Genomic DNA, 20,447 nt, shown 5'->3' on the forward strand with positions numbered 1-20,447 from the left:
AAAATATTTTAAACATCCTTTTAAATACTCTACTGTACTCATAGTAATTCTTTTATTTTTTATTTTTATTTTTTTAATTTATAGCATTTTTTCCCCATTACCTTTATCTCCCTTATACCTCCCACCTCCTGCAATCACCACACTGTTGTCCAGTGCTTATAGTAAATTAAGGAAGGTTGCCAAAGGCAGAAATAAAGAGGAAAGTAATGATAGAACAGTGCTACTGTACCTTGGGGGAGTGATGTGTCATGATTCATGGAATTCTAGGGACTTGGATTTTAATGCCAGTGTGGGGACAGGAGACAAGACCTTGGGAAGTTGGAACTGAGACCCCTGACACCCTACCTTCCTAAAGTCAGAGCCCACATCAAAAGAATGGGCTAGAAAAAGGCATTCGTCCATTAAAAGTTGATGACAAGAAAATCTGAAGATACTTGCCTGGGCTCTAAGTAGAAAAAAAGGACTCTCCTGAGGATGTATAAGCATGGTCCCACACTGCCTTGCATGGATTCAGAGTTAGAGCTTGTGTAACCCAAAGAGAAAAGCTGACGTTGCTGGCAGAATGAAATGCAAGACTTCTATAGAAAGAAATGCCCTGAACACTGACCATAAGTAAATTCTACAAATAAGATCTATAAGAGGATGAGAACATAATCCAAGAGAATAAAATACGAAAGTCTATGAAAAGGAGTCAGTAAATTGATTAAATTCCTAGCAACTTAATAATAGGATAATTTGGTTGCATCTTTAAATTAAATATATACAAAAACATTACATACATAATGAAAAGAATAGAACTTATAGAAATGCAAAATACGGTCATTGGAGTTTGGAAGGTTAGGCAGGATATAAAATGTAACTGAAGAGGCAATTAGTAATCTGGAAGATACTTTTGAGGAAACTACAGGGAATGTAATATGAGAAATGGCAAATATTAAGGAGAGTTTATGAGACATGGAAAATGGACTGAGAGGGTCTAAATTCATCTATTAGGGGCTACAGACTAGGGGAATAGACTGAGAGAAACAATACACTAAGAGATAATGGCTGAACAGTTCTCAGAAAGGAACAAAGACATTAGTCCTCAGATGTAGGAAATACAAACAGTCCTGAGCAGGATAAATAAAAATAAGTATTTAGTCAGATTATTGTGAAACTGAAAAATCAAAGACAGGGCAAATTCCATGAAAGGGATAGCTGTTGGCCTGATTGGACACTAATATGCCGCAACAGACAGAAGCCAGAAGATAATAGACTGTATCTTCAAAATGCTGAGAGAAAATAACTGCCAACATAGATTTCTATACCTAGGTAAATTATAATTTAGGAATAAGAACAAAATAAATTTATTTTCATAAGTCTGAGAGAGTTTAGTAGTCTTTGATCATCATTAAAAGAACTGTTAAAAAGTGAATATCAGGAAGAAATGAACATAACAAGAAGGGTGAAATTCAGGAAGCAATGTGAATGAATTGGTAAAAATGGAATAGGTTTTAAATAGCAACTATTTAAATATTACAACATTAAATATTAAATATTAATATTAAATATTAAACAATAATATTCCAACAATATTATTATTTTGAAGGGAGTTAAAATAAGATGCTTTTCAAATGTTGAACAACAATGATATGCAAGACAGTGGGGTTTGATTAGACTTAAAATGCTATGGGGGGAAAAAAAAACACATGCCTACTTCAGGACCTAATAATCCAAGTGTATTAGAGTTTTAAATGTGATAAGTAAAACTTTAAGATATTTAGAAGAATATATATGAAAATAAAATTTTGAACCTAAGAAGGGGATTTTCAAAACAAGACAAAAGCCCAATCTAGAATGGTAAATACTACTGCATTTCACTTTATTAAAACAAAAATATCTAATAAAACACAAAGAAGTTTTAGAATGGAAGAAATACTTACATAACACTTGTAAGGAATAAGTACCAAGAATATATGATATATCATGGTGATCTACAAATCAGTAAGAAAAAAGACAATATAATAGAAAAATGGACAAGGGGTCTAAATAGGCAATTCAAGAGAAGTATATTGAAAAGACCAATAAATACATGAAAAGATGCTCAACATTACTAATTATAGGGATATACTATTATAACTAGAGGAAAGCACTGTTTCTTACTAGATTGGTAAAGTTAAAAATATTGATAATAATGTGGGCAATGATATGGAACACCAAAAATTCTTATATTCTGGTGGTAGGGGTACAAATCTTTAGAAAATAGATTGACATTATGTGTTAAATTGAAGGTTTATGTGCCTCAACACTCTGGAATTCTATCTAGATATATACCCTTGAGAAACTGAACCATGTGCGCATGTTTAACAATCCTTTTACATGTCCTTTTTACCTTGATTTCTCATCCCACTAAAGCTATTCCAAAGTGCTGTGTTCCTCTGCACCTGCAGCACACCTCACCTTGCCCTATCTCAAGCAAACAGCCTCTATTTTGGATTTGATAGTAAATTTATAATATGTAAAACCTAGATTAGATCATCAAAGAAGTAATTATAGATTAAAATAAGAGAGGAGTTTCCAGGACTGGCCATAGGGCACTGTGTAGATGAGAAGCACCGGCAATAGTATTAAGAAGGAACTGCCAGAGGAGTAGGACAAAAATCAGGGAAGTGTGGCCTTGGAAACCGAGAGAAATTATTTCAAGGAGAAGAGTTATCAACAGTGTCAGATGCTGTGAGATGAAAACTGAGAATTGACCTTTGGATTTAGAAACAAGGAGGTCATGGATGACCTTGACAAGCAGTTTTAGTGGAGTGGTAGAGGGGAGAACCTGCTGAAGTAGGGGAAATCAGAGACAGGAAATGTAGGCAGCTCTCTCCAGTAGCCTTGTAAATAGCAGGCGAGAAATGGTGTGAAAACCCCTATCATGTAAGCTACTGTTACAATACAGTGGACACTTTAAAATCATGAATGGTCAGTTACTCTTTTTTTCTATTTTACCATTTTCCTTTTCTATTTGATCTCAGCCAGAAAAATACTATTGGCTGGTCTTCAGCCATGTGTATTTCCACATAGATACATTTACTGAGCATCAGAACATTTCACCTTACTTTGGGATTTTCCCACACTGGGAATTTGATATTTAACCTTTCGACCACCCAACAAGCAAAGAAAATGTTACTCCTTTTATCTTCATAGAAGCTTTTAAGTAAGCCTGAAGCCATCTGAGAAAGCCAAGTGTAATACTTCCATGAACATCTTTTTGGCTAGAGTAAAAATAGATATGAATAGAATCTCATGTACACCTTTCTCATAGAATTTTTGCCCACAAAATATAAAATAAAAATCCCTCTTAATGTTTTATAAAATGTTGGTATGTTGTCAATATCTGGGTTTAAAATTCTAAGCTTTCTGCATATAATCAAGTAAAATTTCTATTCATTTTTATTTTAAAAAATTAATATTGATTTAATTTAATATAAAACAAATTTTTAAAAAAAATAAACTAGCAAGGATGAGTCATCTAAATAATTTTGGTTAATACAAATGGTGTTTATTTTTCCTTCTTCCATTTTTCATTTTCATGTCTCTGTTTCTTGGCTGCTAAGAGGTAATGCATTATATAGTGTTTGGATAATTGATATAATTGTTTCAAGTTACCTCTTTAGGGTATTATCAGCTTGTAGGCATCAGTTTCTCTAATTGTCAAGTAGTGAATCCTTTATCTGGCATTTAATCTTGCCTCCCTGGGAAAACCAGACCTTACCACAGAGTAAATTTTCAAATTGCTGACCTGAAGTAACATGACACTGTGCCTTGGCAGTGAACCTTTGCTTTCTGTTATTCTTAGGAAGGATAATGATTTACTCTGTTGCCTGAAGGCCCCAGTTTCACTAACTTAAGAAGTGACATCTAAGGACTAGTTACAAAGGTCTGAGGTTGGAAATTCCAAAGAATGTAATTTCATTGAGATGTATTTTTATTTATTTTGGAAAGATGAGATAATTTTTTAAAATGTAACTTTTATCATTTCTACCACTTCTTAAGCCACTGATCTGTCATGACTTAGAGGACCCACAACGTATCTGAAAATGATCCTTACTTATTTTTAGTACTAAATGTGTGTGTTACTTTACAAGTGTGTTTGAAATTTTTATTTCCATGAAATTCTCCATTTTTGTAAGTTGGGAAACTGAGATTAAAGACACAATTTTTCTGTAAAACAGAAAAGATAGAGCTTTCTGGAGCTAGAAAGGAGATTCCCCAAACATTTGTTTAGCAAGCTTGAAAAGAATATTAAGTAATTCCCATAAAATAATTTCCTAGAAGGTGTAAAATGTAATTTCTTAGAAGGAATAAAATGAAAAGGGAAATTTAAATTCTCTTCTACTTCTAGATTTCTGTGATTTCATTTTCCTGTTGTGCAACCTTGCATTTACAGTGAATATAATTTATGTGCCAACTCTTAAACCCGTGCTTAGGTAGTTTTCAGTAGCAATTTTGCAAGATATTTTTGATATGAAAAATTCCATTTCCTCTATGAAACTTGCCACATCTGAAAATATTGCAATAATATCTTACCTTAAACTTAGGATGTCTGTATTTTCTCATCCTGTGGAACACCGTAAAAATGTTAACATATCTAGTTAGAATGTGCCCACATGAAGCCAAGAAATCATCATCGTATTACATTTAATAAGTAATATTTGTCAAAAATCACACCATCTATAGTTTCATTATTTTAAAGTTTGATGATGCTTTATTTTCAGAGTGAATTTTACCATATTAATGAAAGAAATGAACTTGTTAGAATTTAAAACTTAAGTTTATATATATGAATTTTGGGGTAATTTTATATATTATTTGTTACTGAAATTTTAGAGTGTTTAGTTATTTTATTTGGATATTTTGAGTCTAGCAAATCTGTCACCAAATTTAATTTAGGAATAACTCAGTTTTAAATCATAGATCAATTATTTAAAGGTTATCGTCATTTTACCTATAGATAGTTCAATTCTGTTTTTATAAATTAAAGTATTGGATGGCAATTACTTTAACCTCCCATCAGTCTGTGGGTAGGTCTGTGAGGTGGAGCACAAATGTCTCCATGTACGCAGCATCTCTCAATATCATGGATGGAGACCAGAACCAATGTTTCTTAATCTCACTGCAGTGTTTTGTGAAAATGTTGGACTTACGAAACTGTTTTGCCAAATTCGGGAAAACAGACCTGGGAAAGTGTAACTGCAAATATTAAATTTCAGGTGAATAGTGGCTGTGCTTAAGACTTTGGAAAGAAATGCAATATGCAGAGGATAGAATGTGTGGAAGTGTCAGCCTAAGTGAATCACAGTAGTGGAGTATTTCCTAAAAGATTGATGAAGGTTATTTAGAAGTCTTATTTCCCAAGAGGCTACAGATGTGGTTTGTTTTGGAAGTGTATCTCTCCAAGTTTTTGTTAAACGTACTGTATAAAATTCTGATGTTTTTCTCCCTAGTCCTTTATATTCCATCAATCCTTGATGTTGTCACCAAAAGTTGGTGTGACAGAAACCACAAGCTATTCACCATAGTCTCTTCTTTCCCCACATAATGGTTAGGGCTGTGGAGGCCCTTTTCTTTATTTTCCATTATCCCTTGCACTTAGATATGGCCATGTGACTAACTTCTTTTCCATCGAATGTAAGCAGAAGCGATTTATACCACGTCTAGGTCGGGCCTGTAAAAGCTGCTCCCAGGAACCTCCTCCGTGCTGCCCCCGCCCCCACCCCCGCTTGGTTGATAATGGCAGCCATCGTCCCCCCATGTCTCGGAATGACTGTGTGAAACCCAGCTCCCCGATTACCCTCCCCACCCTGACCTAGCATGTCCTCTCTGGGCCTTTAGGAGAGAAAAGTGAACCTACATCTGCTGTGTTTGAGCCATTACATATGAGGAATTTAGCCTTCCTTATCTAATGTAGTAGAAAGAAGAAGTGTTAATTGGTGAAGGCCTTGCATATTGAGAAGGGAAATAATTGTATTTTTGTTTGTTTTTAAAAATTTTGTATTCAAAGAATTTTTTATTTTAAAATATTTTATTCAAAATTTTTTTATTCAAGTATAGTCAGCATACAGTATTATGTTAGTTTCATTTGTACAATCTACTGATTCAACATTATTATATACAGTACCTTACAGTGGGACCACACTTAGTCTAGTACCGTCCGTCACCATGTAAAATTATCACAGTATTATCGACTGTGATCCCTTTCACCTACAATACTTTGGGATTTTCCAACACTGGGGATTTGATATTTAACCTTTCAACCACCCAATAAACAAAAAAAAATGTTACTCCTTTTATCTTCATAGAAGCTTTTAAATAAACCTGAAGCCTTTTGAGAAAGCCGAGTGTAACACTTCCATGAACATCTTTTTGGCTAGAGTTATAATAGATATGAATGGCATCTCGTGTACATCTTGTAAGAGTTTTGCCCACAAAATATAAAATAAAACTCCTTTTTAATGTTTTATGAAATCTGGGTACAGTTGCCAATACCATCTCCTTACCCATCTCTCCTTTAGCAGCCATCAGTTGGTTCTCTGTTTCTGTGAGTCTGTTTTTGTTTTGTTTGTTCATTTGTTTTTTTAGATTATACATGTAAATGTAATTATGTAGTATTTGTCTTTCTCTGACTTATTTCACTTAGCATAGTACCCTCTCAGTCGATCCATGTTGTCACAAATAGCAGAATTTCCATTATTTTTTATTGCTGAATAATATTCCATTTTATATATATCCCTATATGTACACATAAATATATATATTTATATGCATCGCGTCTTCTTTATCCATTCATCTAATGATGGAGGAAAATGATTGTTTTTTTTGATGAATGATTAACTTTGCCAGCTGGACTGATCTCCTATATTCTCCTGTTATGAGAGTTAAGCTGACCATCCACCTGTAGATTCAGCCTCACTGTAGACACTAAGACCAACGGGAAAATATGCAGAGCTTTGAATTAACGGGAAATTAGCCACTCTTCACCAGTTGTTAATGTAACTGATCCTGTGATTTAGCCCCAGTCTTACGGAGTCCTATCTTATACCCTAGTGACTTTATGCAACATCCAATGGACTACATTTCTTTTTTCTGACCTCGGATTGCTCTTGACTTAGTCTCCTCATCTTTTCTTTGAATAATGGATTTCAGCCAGTTTCCCCACTGCTTGAACCCCTGTGTATCAACTGTACCCCCAGCTGAGGTCCACAGTCTGAGTCTTGTACTTGGTTCAGGTAGTGCCACATAAATCATATGGCTACATCTCCTATACATTTTTGTTCTGACTTCTTCTGCCCTCCACTACTGTCCTTCCTGCTATCTTCCATGTAGCCAAAAGGGTAATCTACTAATTTGAGACTTTCAAATCATATTTGTGTTTGTTTTTTCCTCCAACAATAACCAAGGACCTTCTTCTGTGTTGTAATTCTCAGTCTTCATTCAAATATGAAGAGCTGTATTCTACTCTTTCTGGCTTTCCCTAATTCATACACTTACAAAATTCTCACCAGTATACTATGCATTCATTTTTGTTATTCCTGTAGTGAAAGGTTAGAAGAATTTGTGAATTTCATTAATGTTTTTGGAAAGATATTATAGAAGCAAAAATTACTCTTTATTGTAGAAAAGAATTGGTAATGTATAACTGAAGAAGCCAACTGAAGTAATATGTAGCTAGTAAAGTATAATACCTTAAAATTTGAGGTACATAGAACTCTCTTTTAAAATCTAAATATAAAAACAAGAAAAAAAATAAGAATCCAGTTTTTATATGTTGCAATCACTTGGGAGTAGTGCCTGAGAATCGAGGGCCAAATTTCAAGACTTAAGCCACAGGTTACTTTTGCCCACCTTCCTGTTTAAAAAGAGATTAATTTTACCGGCATTTTTAGTCTATTAGCATAATAAACAAACAGAAATAAAATCTATAAGCCTATTACAAGTTGACCTTAAACAATTGCCAATAGTAGTTTTGAAGATCTGTTTTAACAACTTTTAAAAGAGATACATGCAAATTATGTGGTCTCTTTCTCACTAAAGCTTTAGGTTCTCCCTGATCATCTCTGTGTAAATGCCTAACTTGGAATCCGAAGCCTCTCTTCTGGTTGTCCTTAACACCACTTGATCCAGACTCAGTATTTCTTTGGCTCTTTATTACCCCGTTGCCAGTTTTTTTCCCCATCCATAAGCATTCATTTATACATACAATAAACATTTACTAAGCCTCTTAGATATGCCAGGCACTTTTAACCACTGGTTAAGTTCTTAGAAAGTAAAAAATATTGCCCCTCTCAAGGAGTTCACAGTTAATGGGCAGGACAGATACGTAAATAGGTAAATGCAGCCCAATTTGAAAATGTGGGAAAGGAGAGCCCTTGATATACTAGGGGCATATAAAGGAAGTAACTAGGATTTGTCCAGGGTGCAGTGTTAACCCTCAGGGAAGGCGTGTTATACAAGTCTAAGGTCTGTTATTACAAGGGGTGTGATTAATTAGGGTTGGTTTGGGGCAGTATGTTATATAGTCGAGAGTGTGTGGCATCCGAAGTTTCCTGGCAGGCAGCCTTCCCGAGAGTCTGAGGAGAAGAATCACATAGGTAAGTTGATATAGAGGAAAGATTCATCTCCTTGGCAGAAAAGGTGTCAGGGCACACCTCTAGAGAATTGAAAAGCTAATTGGTAAACTGAAGTTGATCTAAAATATTGCTGGAGCTGACCATAACGCAGACACCATTCTATTTCCCAGAGCTCAACCAGGCACAGAGTGAAATTAGACTCATTCTTGTTTTTATCAACACGTTAGGACTAGACATTAGTTAGGATTAGCTTAATTGGTTTCATGAAGTTCTAAGAGTAGACAACCTTCTAACTTGTTGATAACTAGAAGATCTCTGTAGCAGAGAGTCTAGAATGAAGCATCAAGGAAACCTCATAAATAGCACCTTAACGCCAAGAGCTGGAGTGGGCAGGTAAGCATGTACTATAGTTTCAGGGGAACTGCGGAGGATCAGGAAAAGACCTCAGGCACAGGCCGACAGGTGGGAACCCAGATACTGAAATTGGGAAATAGTGGATGGGTTCTGATGATAGGAATGAAATCAGCTCAGTCCCTGGTCCCAGAACAGGACAGATACTGCTACCCAAATCTTTGGCCTCAAAGTCATTGGTTACCTCCAACTTGGGATAGGATTGGTTCTAGAGATGGATGTGAACCAAATACCGCTAATAGTACTTAAGTAGCTTCAAGCTCAGATGCTCAGAGGAAGTGGAAGTCAAGGGCACTATTTTGAAATCAGCGTTCTCACTAATAAAGACTCTGGTTCTATAAAAACCAGGATAAACATGAATTCAAGGAACAGATAATATTAGTTACATTCACTCTCTAAGAATTTTTAATGAGAGCAAATTTTTAACATTGATAGTTTTTTATGGTTTCTTTTTTTGTATTTTATTTAATCTTTATTGTATTTTTTCCATTACCCTTTAGTCTCCTTATTCCCCCCTCCCCCCAGCAATCACCACCCTGGTGCCCATGTCCATGAGTATTTTTTCTCAATTCCTCCACCCCATAACCCCTGCCACTAGCTGTCATCCTGCTCTCCATCTATCAGTCTGTCCCCATTTTCCTTATTAGTTCAGCTGACTCATTAGATTCCACATATAGTGAAATCATATGTTACTGTCTTTCTCTGAAGCCATACTCCCTGGTTTGATGTGCTATTCATTGCCTAACAAAAAACTGTTTCAGTCTTCCATCATTTAAGAACTTCCTCAGTGGGTCTGCTGATAATAAGGAAAAAAAACCAAAACAAAACAAGAAAAGGCAGGAGTACATGCAGGGAAAGGATTTCACCTAATAAAAGGCCACTTTAAAGAAGCATCTCCAGAAAAGACGGAACGTGGAAACTGTGTTGTGTTTACTTTGGAGAGGCTTTCCCCGCAGCTGAGCAGGCTTCTGCTCTCTCTGAGCTCGCCTCCCCACCTGCTTCCGAGAGAGGCTGTTCTCTTTGCAGCCATTATAAGCTGGAGAGTTTTCTTGCTAATATTTCTTAACAATTTAAAGGCTGTCACTTCCTTAAATTCCCCCCAAAAGTGTTTTTTTTTAAATTTGATTATCAACCTACACGGAGTTTTTCATAGTGAACATGACTTCTATAACTTCTGTCAGTCTCTTGTGGTTCACAAATGGTATAGTTGCTCTTTACCTCTTTTGGAAGGCTTATTTTTTAAATACATGATACTGGACTGATAATAAAAAACTTTCATTTTAGCAATTACATGGATATAATTCAGTTTTGTTTTGTTTTTTTCTTTTTGGCTTTCAAGTTAACTTTCCCATTCACTTTAGATACATTATACTTACCGTTGAGTTTTTACTATATTGGCAATTTGTGATGCAAAAAGTGTCATTTACTGAGACAATATATTACTTTTTAAGTTTTTTCTTTTATCGTATTTTTACGATGACCATTTATCCCCCTACACCCTCTTCCACATCCACCCACCCGCTGCCCCCGCTGCCCCCGCAGTCACCGCACTGCTCTCTATGGCCACGAGTTTTCTCTTTTCTTCTTTTTAACTCGATCCCTCCGTGCCCTCAGCCTCCCCCAGAGCTGTCAGCTTGTTCTCCATCTGTGAGTCTCTCTCTATTTTGCTTGTTAGTTCAGATTGTTCATTAGATTCCACATATGGGTAAAATCATGTGGTAATTGTCTTTCTCTGAGACAGTATATATTATTGAAAGATGTTTTGGTTAATTTTAAGTTTTAGAAATTAAAAGATATATTGGAATTAGATAAGCAAAAAAGGTATTAAAGTAGATCAGCCAGTGAGTATAGGAATACTTAACCTGCGTCTTGTAATATAAAGATTATAATACAGATTCATGCCAATATTCTTGAGGAAAATGGCTGTGCATATTTGTATTGTTTTTAAAGCTTCAGAACATTAATGGGGTACAAGATCATTGTCTTGTGTAGGTAAGAAGGACTGTCAAAAGGATTAATAAACTGGTTTGAATATCATATTGCACCTTTATTGACTGTTGTTTCTGAATATTCATAACATTGAGGGTAAAACTTCAGAAGGTTTAGATTTTTCAGACCTTGGAAAATTCAAGAACAAAGTTGAATCTTTTAAAGGTCTGAGTTCCTTCTGACACTTGGTATCTACTGGCCTGGCCCTGCCCTCTTCCTCAGAGGTTCCAGTAGTTCAGGTCAGATATCATCAGCCAAACTTCATGGACGGCTTCTCCATGTCAGCCTCCTAAACACTGTAAAGTTTGACGTGGTTAGACCTTTTCCACAGTAGGATAGATAAAGAAATAGAATTCTTTATCTGTGATTTTATATCAGTAGTTAAGAAAATAGTCTGTTCATAAATTATGGGGAAAGAAGCAGGTAGATTATGGAAGTGTTTGCAAATAGTTAGGAATGATTAAGCCAAACTTACTTATTCATATTTTCCCCTAAAACAGTTTTTGAAAAAGTAATTTTCCAATTGATTAATTGCTTTATAACTGATTCATTTGTATATAGTAGGCACGCACCAAATATCTATTGAGTGAATGAATAAATTCACATTAGTTCATTAGATGAAATTCACCTTGGAAACTAAAAATTGTTCAAAGATAATGTACATAATAGAGTTTTGTACAGTACCTTTTGAGCTTTTGGGGGGATTTGTTTATGCTTCTGTTTGCCCAACATATTTTAATTGTTTGGGGACTCTATGTTTCTATTCTAGTAAAAAGATAAAGAAACAAGAGGAACAAATGGTCTCTAAGGACAATTCTAATTCTAACTCATTTATTTTCAGTGGACAAAGCAGACTAGGTAAGCTCTCATTCCTGATTTAGGGCAGAAGATAATTATCAAAGCCAATAGCAAACATTGCATTTAATGGAAATTCGTTAGAAGCATTCTCTTCAAAACATGGAACAAGAATGCTTAATATTACTGATACTCTTCAACATCATTTTTAGAGACACAGACCTTTAGTAATTAAGGCGATGAAAATGAGACATAAATATTTAAAAGGATAAGCAACACATCTGTCACTATTTTGAAAGAACCTATGATTCTCTACCTAGAAAATCAAAGAAAAAAGTTATTAAAATTAATGAAGGAATTTAGTAAGGTTAGTTGAATACAAAGCAAATATATTTGGTTGGCCAAAAAGTCTGTATGGTTTTTTCCATAAAATAAGACACAATTTTCATTTTCACTAATAACTTTATTGGTTTGGATATTTTGAGTATATTGGTTATCTCTCGTGTGGTATAATGCTGATTGTTCTCAATTAATGTCTCAATTTGATCACTATCACCTTCGACTGGTCTACCCAACCGTGGAGCATCACCGAGTGAGAAATCTCCAGCACGAAACTTCACAAACCACTTTTGACACGTTTGATCAGTCACTGCACCTTCCCCACACTCTGTTCAAATCTATTTTTGTGTTTCAGTTGCATTTTGAACTTTCTTCAAATAATAAAGCATAAGATGCTGAAAATGTGGGGTACTCTCTTCCATCTTCAATATTAAAATGGCTACAGAAAAATTCAACAATTTTATTAAATTTTTAAGAAATGCATGCCGACATGACAGCTGTCACAACACAGTCTAACAAAATTGTTTCAAATGAAATTAAAGACAACTAAGCACTACTACAGCCATCTAACGGAAAAACCCAAGTGAACCTTTTGGCCAACCCAAAACTAAAGTCAATAGCTTTCTCATTCCTATGAAATAGCCAATTGAAATGCAATAGGAATAAAAGGTTCCATTCCCAAGTCACTATTACACAGAAACTATACCATATATGAGTGAATCTACCAAAAATATTTAAAACTTAGATGAAGAAAACTGCAAACCTTTACTGAAAGACATAGTTGAAGACTTGAGTAAACAGACATTCACATTTCCAGTTTGGAAAAAATCAAGTCTTCCTAAATTATACGAAAATTCACTGTCATCCCAAACAAAATATCAGTAAGATTTTTAAAGTTTGACAGCTTGATTTTAAAGTTTACTTTGAAGAGAAAATTGCGTATCAATCACCATGAATATTTTTAAAAGTTGGTCAATAAGATGGAGTCTTGCTTTACTAATGTCAAAAATATAACCAAAAGTCACAGTAATAAACCACTATGACATATTAGTAGGAAGAGACAAATAAGTCAGTGAATAGAATGGAGAATATAAAAACACCCAAGTATTGATTTCCTGTTATGCTTTCCATCCTATCCCATTCGCCAACCAGAGAAACCAAATTTTCCTACTAGATGATCTAGGCTTTGTTTAGGATCAGGCCAGTTTAAGGGGTTAACGGGGAAATTGGCTCTCACTTTTCGCCAGTCCTTGTTTCGTTTCAGCAGTGCCCGTGTGTGCCATTGCACTATGTGAAATATCACACTAAATAGAGCAAAGGCAATGGAGGAAGCAACGTCTGCAGGAGCAGAGAGCCCTTTTAAGCACCCAGGCTCTGGTTCTCTCTTTTATTCATAAATCATATTTTTCCCTTTTAGGATGTATATAATTTTTTTAATCTGGGAAACAAACCATTTCCAAATTCCTCCCAGACCTTCTTTTTAAGTTGGTGCTAGGTTGACTTGTGGGCATCACTGAATAATGCTGTTATCAAAAATGAGGGGTACTTTTGCTGAGGTAATAGTGGACAGAATTCATGTGGCAGTAGAGATTTTAATGAAAACCTTTCATTCTACCTGGTAGATTTCTTCTGACACCCGTGCTTGGGTAGTTAAAGAATACAAAATTATTCTATACTTCTGCTGTTTTATCCTTCTCTCAGTATAGGATGGATTAGAGGCAAAAATCACAGGCCATTACTGTAAAATTTTAGGGAAGGAACGAATGTTTGAAAAAAGTTAGTGGCAGTGGGTGGATTTGAGAAATTAAAGGGAAAACAACAGGATTTGCTAACTGGTTGTTAGTGGAAGTGAAGGAGAAAGAGGAGTTGTTAGCATTAGCTCACAGAAGGGATCAGACTTCCAGCTGCAGTCGTCTGCAGGTTTGGCACTGGGACAGATGGTAACTGCTTAAGGAAGGAATGTTTGGTGAGAAAACACAGGCACCTCATGGGCAGCACTGGGTAGTAGCAGAAGTCACAGATCAAGTCCATGTAGATCATAGCAAACATAGATGCTATAGGCAAAAACTGTGGTTCAGGACGTTAGCCTGCGGTGTGGCTTTAGACTATGGCAGGAAAGCAGCCTTTAGAGTAAGTGGTCCTCCAGGAAACTGAAGAGTTGACTTGGGCCTTCTAGGCCTAAGGAAACGGCCTAGCAAGAAGAAAGCAGGAAAGTAATTTGTGATCACAGACAAGAGTGGGCTCCCTGCCCTGGGAGGAAGAAGAAACCCCTGGGGTGTATGTGTAGAGTGGACTGAAGACAGTAGACTGACCCCTGAGGAGTGTTCAGGGAAATTATTGCCCCTTCTTGACATGGAGTTGTTCATTGTCTAGCTTTGCACCCTCAGCAGAGCAAAAACAATTTCATAATAGCATGGATTACCTCAGCACTGTTATTAATACACTGATGAGCTACTTGTCTCTGACCAGGTTGCTTTCTCTCTCCAAAGCACTATTTTCTTTGTGTCATTGCTACGTTTAAGAATCTCCCTACAGCCATTTGTTTTCTGTCAGATTAAATTCCAGTGTTTTACTCTATCATTCAGAAATTGTCATCAGTTACCCACCCTTTTCTATGAATGCAAATCCTATGTTCCAGGAAGATGATTACCATTTTTCAGATATGCTGTGCAAACCTAGAATATTCATATATCTTCATAACATTAAAATTTGTATTTTCTTCCTAAATATTTTCAAGGATGGTCATTATAACATTGTTTTATAACAGTAAAATATCATGAGTCACCTAAATATTCAACCATTTGGATTTATTAATTGTGTTATGCTGTAAGCACTTACTCTGAAATAGTATACAATTTTTAAAAATGATCTACTAAACTATTTACTTACTTGGGAAAATGGGCCTGATATATTAATAAGTAAAAAAGACCAGAATACTGAATTGTAATAGTCTAACCCAATTTTTTTTGCCAAAAAACACAAAAATTATACATATCATTCTCTAAATTTTTCTTCTAAATTATATACGATAATTATGTGTTACTTTTGTAACCAGGAAAGTGATCCTTTTGTTAAAAAATAAATTTGTTATCGTTAGATCAGGAGGAAAAGAAATAAAGTGAAAAATTATCTACAGAGAAAGGTCTTCAAATTAAGGAAAACAAAAGAGACTGTTTTCCCCTCATACACAGACTCCTAATTCCGTTGGCCGTACCCCTAGGCAGACTTCAGAACACTATTGGTAGTGACTATAGTACGGTGATCTAGAGTTAGCAGCTTCAGTTCTAATCTGAGCGCCTCCCCTACGTGGTTTCCTTAGTGGTAGCCATGAACAGCCTATCAGGGTTTCAGTTTTTAAAGAAAATTAATAAACTACAATGAATAGACTTCTAACTGAGTAAATACGCCAGTCTAGAGAGGGCGCAGTCAGCATCCAGCGAGTGTCAGCGCTCCCTGCAGGGCAGCGGCTTTCAACCGCTGTGCCGTGGGACCTGTTTAAAACGTGCAATGCCTGACTCGGCGGGGGCTCTGACCTCCTTTCTCTTAGACTGTCAGGTAAAAAATGACAACAGCCAACACAACAATAGCTTCCGGTGTGAATGAATCAGAATTATACTTTTTTTCTTTTGGTCAGATTGGCAAAAAAAAAAAATTTTTTTAGTGTGCTGCAGAATTTTAGTAATTAGTTTATGTATGCCGCAAGATGAAAAACGTTGAAAACTGCTGCTCTAGAGAAACTGCCAGCTCAGAAATTTAATGTCTTCTAAGACTGAAACTGAAGAAATAAATCACTAGTCCTTCAAAGTTTCAGTTTAAAAACTTCAGGCCCTTAGTAATATTCATTGTAGGATATTTGGAATATTAATTCATTGTATTCATGTGGATAATTTATTTATAAAAGTATTTAGTTCTTTAAAAGACAGTATTTTCAGGTTTTCACTTACTCTGTTAATTCACTTTTAACACAATTGAAAGCATTTATCTTCTGAAAGGAGGCATTATTTCACATAGTTAAAATTTATTTGCTTCCTTCACTTTAGGTTGCTATTGGCAGAACAGACATCGAAGACTTAGACCTCTATGCTACGTCTCGTGAAAGGCGATTTCGTTTGTTTGCTTCTGTAGAATGTGAAGGGCAGTTATTCATGACTCCGTATGATTTTATTTTGGCTGTTACAACAGATGAGCCCAAATGTAAGTATATTTTTAAAATTATCTTAATAATTTTATAAGATTTTTTCTTATCTCTAGAGCAGTATAAGTTTTTTAGAACTAACAAAGTAACGTGGTATTTTGAAAGACATTATGCTATATAATTTTACCAGACTAATAGTTTACAATACAAGTAAATGTTAATTGAGATCCCTTCTAGAACTAAAATAAGTAATTGATTATTCTCATATAGCTTCAAATATTTTAATTTTAATTTTAAAAGAGGTAGTATTAAAAAATTGGACATATAAAAATATTAAAAATAAAATAAACATTAACCTATAGCTTTAGGAAATAAAATATATCCAATAGAATTGAAGTCCCTCTTCATCTAAGTTATATTTATATATGCAGTAACTTCACATTAAATAAGTTTAGAAAATCAGAAAATCCTTTGAAGAACAATCTTAATGGCTCTTTGGTCTTTATAAGAAAAAGCTAATAATATTGAACGTGGTAACACATCCGGCAGAATGAATGTGTCTTTTGTGAATAATTTACCCTGGAGATTTCATGAACCCTGCAAGACTCAAGAGTGTGTCTAACTTCCTCTTTTGATAAATAGCTTCTGAACATTGCATAAGAGCGTGTGCATATACTTTTGTGCCATTTATTTTTCTCCTCTTCTTACTGCTATCATTCAAAAGCAACAGAATAATATTATTCACAATGTTCTGTTTATTATGAAAAGGAGGATGCCTTTAAATGAGAATGTATACAGTGCCATAATTAAGGTTAAATGCTGAATTCTACTTTGTAGACCTATGATTTTAATCACTTAATTACACATTTCTATAAATAACCTTGGGTAAAGAAAGGATGTTGTAGCTGTATAAAGAAGAAATCTGTCTGCCTAGAAATCAGTTTGCTAAGTTTTAGAACAGACTCCCTTTTGATCTCAAAATGATAATAGTTTTAAAAAGAGAACATTATATAGGTAAGGAAATGCCTATATTATAATTTTGAATTTGATATGTTGTTTATATTAATTGTGGTTTATTACACAGAAATAACGACATCACCATGTAGGAACATTATTGGTTGTCATTATTGTAATGTAGCTAAAGTACTTAATATTGACCAGTTTCTAATTCAGCTGTATGAGAAGACTTAATCCTGTATAAACCTGGGGATAATTCTTGGGCAGTCATTAGATTGATATTCACAGTGTTAAATCTGAGCAAAAAAAAAACAGCAATATGACTCACATCTATTCCAATATCATAAAGATTTATAGCTTTTGAGATCTTCAGGTATGTGAAGAGGAATCAGAAAAAGAAAATGATCCCTGGTATTTTACTCAACCATAACATTGTTAGGGGAAGAGAGTGAAACAGGATGAGGCTCTCTAGCTCACATTGTTTGCTCTCTCCTTCATCTCTTTTCAAAGCCTTTGTCTCCATCTTTCCCACTTACCCTAGAGACACCTGACTTTTGAATTATCATCAGAGATACTAATATAACAGAGGTCATGGTAATACCTTAAAATTATAATTTCTCTATGTTAATATTTTATCTTCTAGTATGAATATTTAATAAACATTATTATTTGTGTTTTTTAAGACCATAGATGTTTGACATAAAGTGAGTTAACTTACTTTATAAATCTAGAAATCCTCAAAGTAAGATAATGATTATGGAACAATGTGTCCTTTATGTGACTTATTTAATATAAATAGTTTATAGTACATGAAACAAATATATACCATAAATAAAATATCTTGGATCCAAATCCTGAGATTAAAGAAACTTTGCATTTTAGACATGAAAACTTGGCGTTATGAGTTATGGCTGTTGATAGTTATCTACCTCTTATATCTTTGTTTATTATAGTTGCTAAAACGTGGAAGTCACTTTCCAAACAGGTAAGTTAAAGCTCTTGGTGTTCTTCTTCCTGCCCCCTCCTTGCTCTCTCTCTCTTTCTCTTCACACACACACACACACACACACACACACACACACACACACACACAATATCTATTTTTTTCTGGAAATTAAATCACATCCCAGAGCGATTCGAAGATGTGGATCAATGGTAACCCTCGTGTGTGAATGTAGATTGGTATACCCACTTTGGAAAACAGTTTGGCAGTATCTACTCAGATTAAATATCCACATGTCCTGTACCTAGCAGTTTTACTCCTGGGGTTTTACAACGGTGCATGCGTATATTACCTAATAAACTAAGCTTGAATATACCCTCTGATACAGTAATCTCATACCAGTGTGTATAACCAGAGAAACTTCCACGTATGCAGGGTAGGTTCATAGGAGTGACCATGGGTTGTTCATGACGGCCAAAAAGACTGTGATACAATAGCAGTAGCAGAACTGACAAATGAGCTTTGATATAGTTTTGATATAGTCACTGATTTCACTTAGCTTAATATTCTCAAGGTCCATTCGTGTTGTTGCAAATGGCAGTATTTCATCTTTTCTACTGGCTGAGTAGTGTTCCATTGGATATATGGGCCACATCTTTACCCAGTCATCTATTTAAGGGCGCTTGAGTTGTCTCCCTCTCTTGGCCACTGGGAATAATGCTGCACCGAACATAGGGTTGCATATATCTTTGTGAATAAATTTTTTCAATTTTTTTTAGGTAGATAGATACCCAGCAGAGGGGTTGCTGGGTCATATGGTAACTCTATTCTTAAATTTTGAGGAACATCCACACTGTTTTTTTTATAGTGTCTGTATCAGTTTACATTCCCACCAGCAGTGAATGACGGTTCCTTTCTCTCCACAACCTCTCCAACACTTGTTATTACTTGTTTTGTTGATAATAGCCATTCTAACGGGTGTGACATAGTATCTCATTGGAGTTTTGATTTGCATTTCCCTAGTAGCTAGGGAGGTTGAGTATCTTTTCACTTATCTGTTGATCATTTGTATGTCTCCTTGGGAGAAGTGTCCGTTCAGGTCCTCTGTCCATTTTTAATTGGGTTGTTTGTTCGGTGTTGAGTGTATGAGTTCTTTATATATTTTGGATATCAACCCCTTGTTGAAGCTGTTGTTTGAAAACATTATCTCCCACTAAATTGGTTGGCTTTTTGTTTTTTTGGTAGTTTCTTTTCCTGTGCAGAAGCTTTTTTAGTTTGATATAATCCCATTCATTTCTTTTTGCCTTTGCTTCCCTTGCCTTTGAGGTCAAATTTATAAAATCTTTTCTAAGTCCTAAGTCCACAAGTTTAGGAACTCTATTTTCTTCTATGTAATGTATTGTTTCAGGTTTTATATTTAGGTCTTTTATTGATTTTGAATATGGGGATAAATAGTAGTCTACTTTCGTTCTTTTCATGGGGATTTCCAGTTTTCACAGCACCTCATTGACTGAAGAGGTTATCTTTTCTCCATTGTTTATTTTTGGCTCCTTTCTTGAAAACTATTTTCCCATACACCTGTGGGTTTATTTCTATGCGCTCAATTCTGCTCCATTGATCTGTGTGTCTTTTTTATTTCTGCCAATACCATGCTGTTTTGATTATTTTCACTTTGTAGTATAACTTGAAGTCAGGGAACATGATACCTTCAGCTCCAGACCCCCTGCTACCCCGGCCCCCTGTTCAGGGTTGTTTTAGTTTTTTGGGGGCTTTTGTAATTCCATACAAATCTGATGATTTTGTTCTATTTCTTTTAAAAAAAGTCATTGGGATTTTGGTGAGGATTGCATTAAATCTGTATGTTGCTTTGGGTAATAGGGACATTTTAACCAGATTAAGTCTTCCAATGCATGAATGTGGAATAACTTTCCATTTCATCATAATTTTTTAATCTCTTTTAATAATGCCTTGTAGTTTTCAGCAAACAGGTCTTCCACATCTTTTGTTAAGTCTATTGTTAGCTGTTTGATTCTTTTTGCTGCAATTGCAAGAAGAATGTTTTAAAATTTCTTTTTCTGAAGTGTTATTGTTAGTATGCAGGAATGTAGCGGATTTTTGTACATTCAGCGTAACACTGGAAGTCCTTGCCAGAGCAATTAGGCAAGAGAAAGAAAGTGAAGGCATTTAAATTGAGAATGAAGAAGTAAAAATATCACTTTTTGCAGATGACATGATCCTTTATATAGAAAACTCTAAAGACTCCACCAAAATGATTAGA

General features: G+C 35.0%; 1 protein-coding gene across 1 annotated transcript in view; it reads left to right on the forward strand.

Annotated features, from left to right (window-relative positions):
- Positions 1–20,447, forward strand: part of MICU3 (mitochondrial calcium uptake family member 3) — a 77,166-nt gene that overhangs the window by 10,451 nt on the left and 46,268 nt on the right. Inside the window, exons 2-3 of the mRNA XM_054566102.1 lie at positions 16,175–16,328; positions 18,180–18,211. Coding sequence (XP_054422077.1) covers positions 16,175–16,328; positions 18,180–18,211 — 186 coding nt within the window. The remainder of the gene's footprint in view (positions 1–16,174; positions 16,329–18,179; positions 18,212–20,447) is intronic.

This window comes from Pteronotus mesoamericanus, unplaced genomic scaffold (assembly GCF_021234165.1).
Source record: "Pteronotus mesoamericanus isolate MK-2021 breed Mesoamerican mustached bat unplaced genomic scaffold, CSHL_Meso_final contig_169, whole genome shotgun sequence".
Taxonomy (NCBI): domain Eukaryota; kingdom Metazoa; phylum Chordata; class Mammalia; order Chiroptera; family Mormoopidae; genus Pteronotus; species Pteronotus mesoamericanus.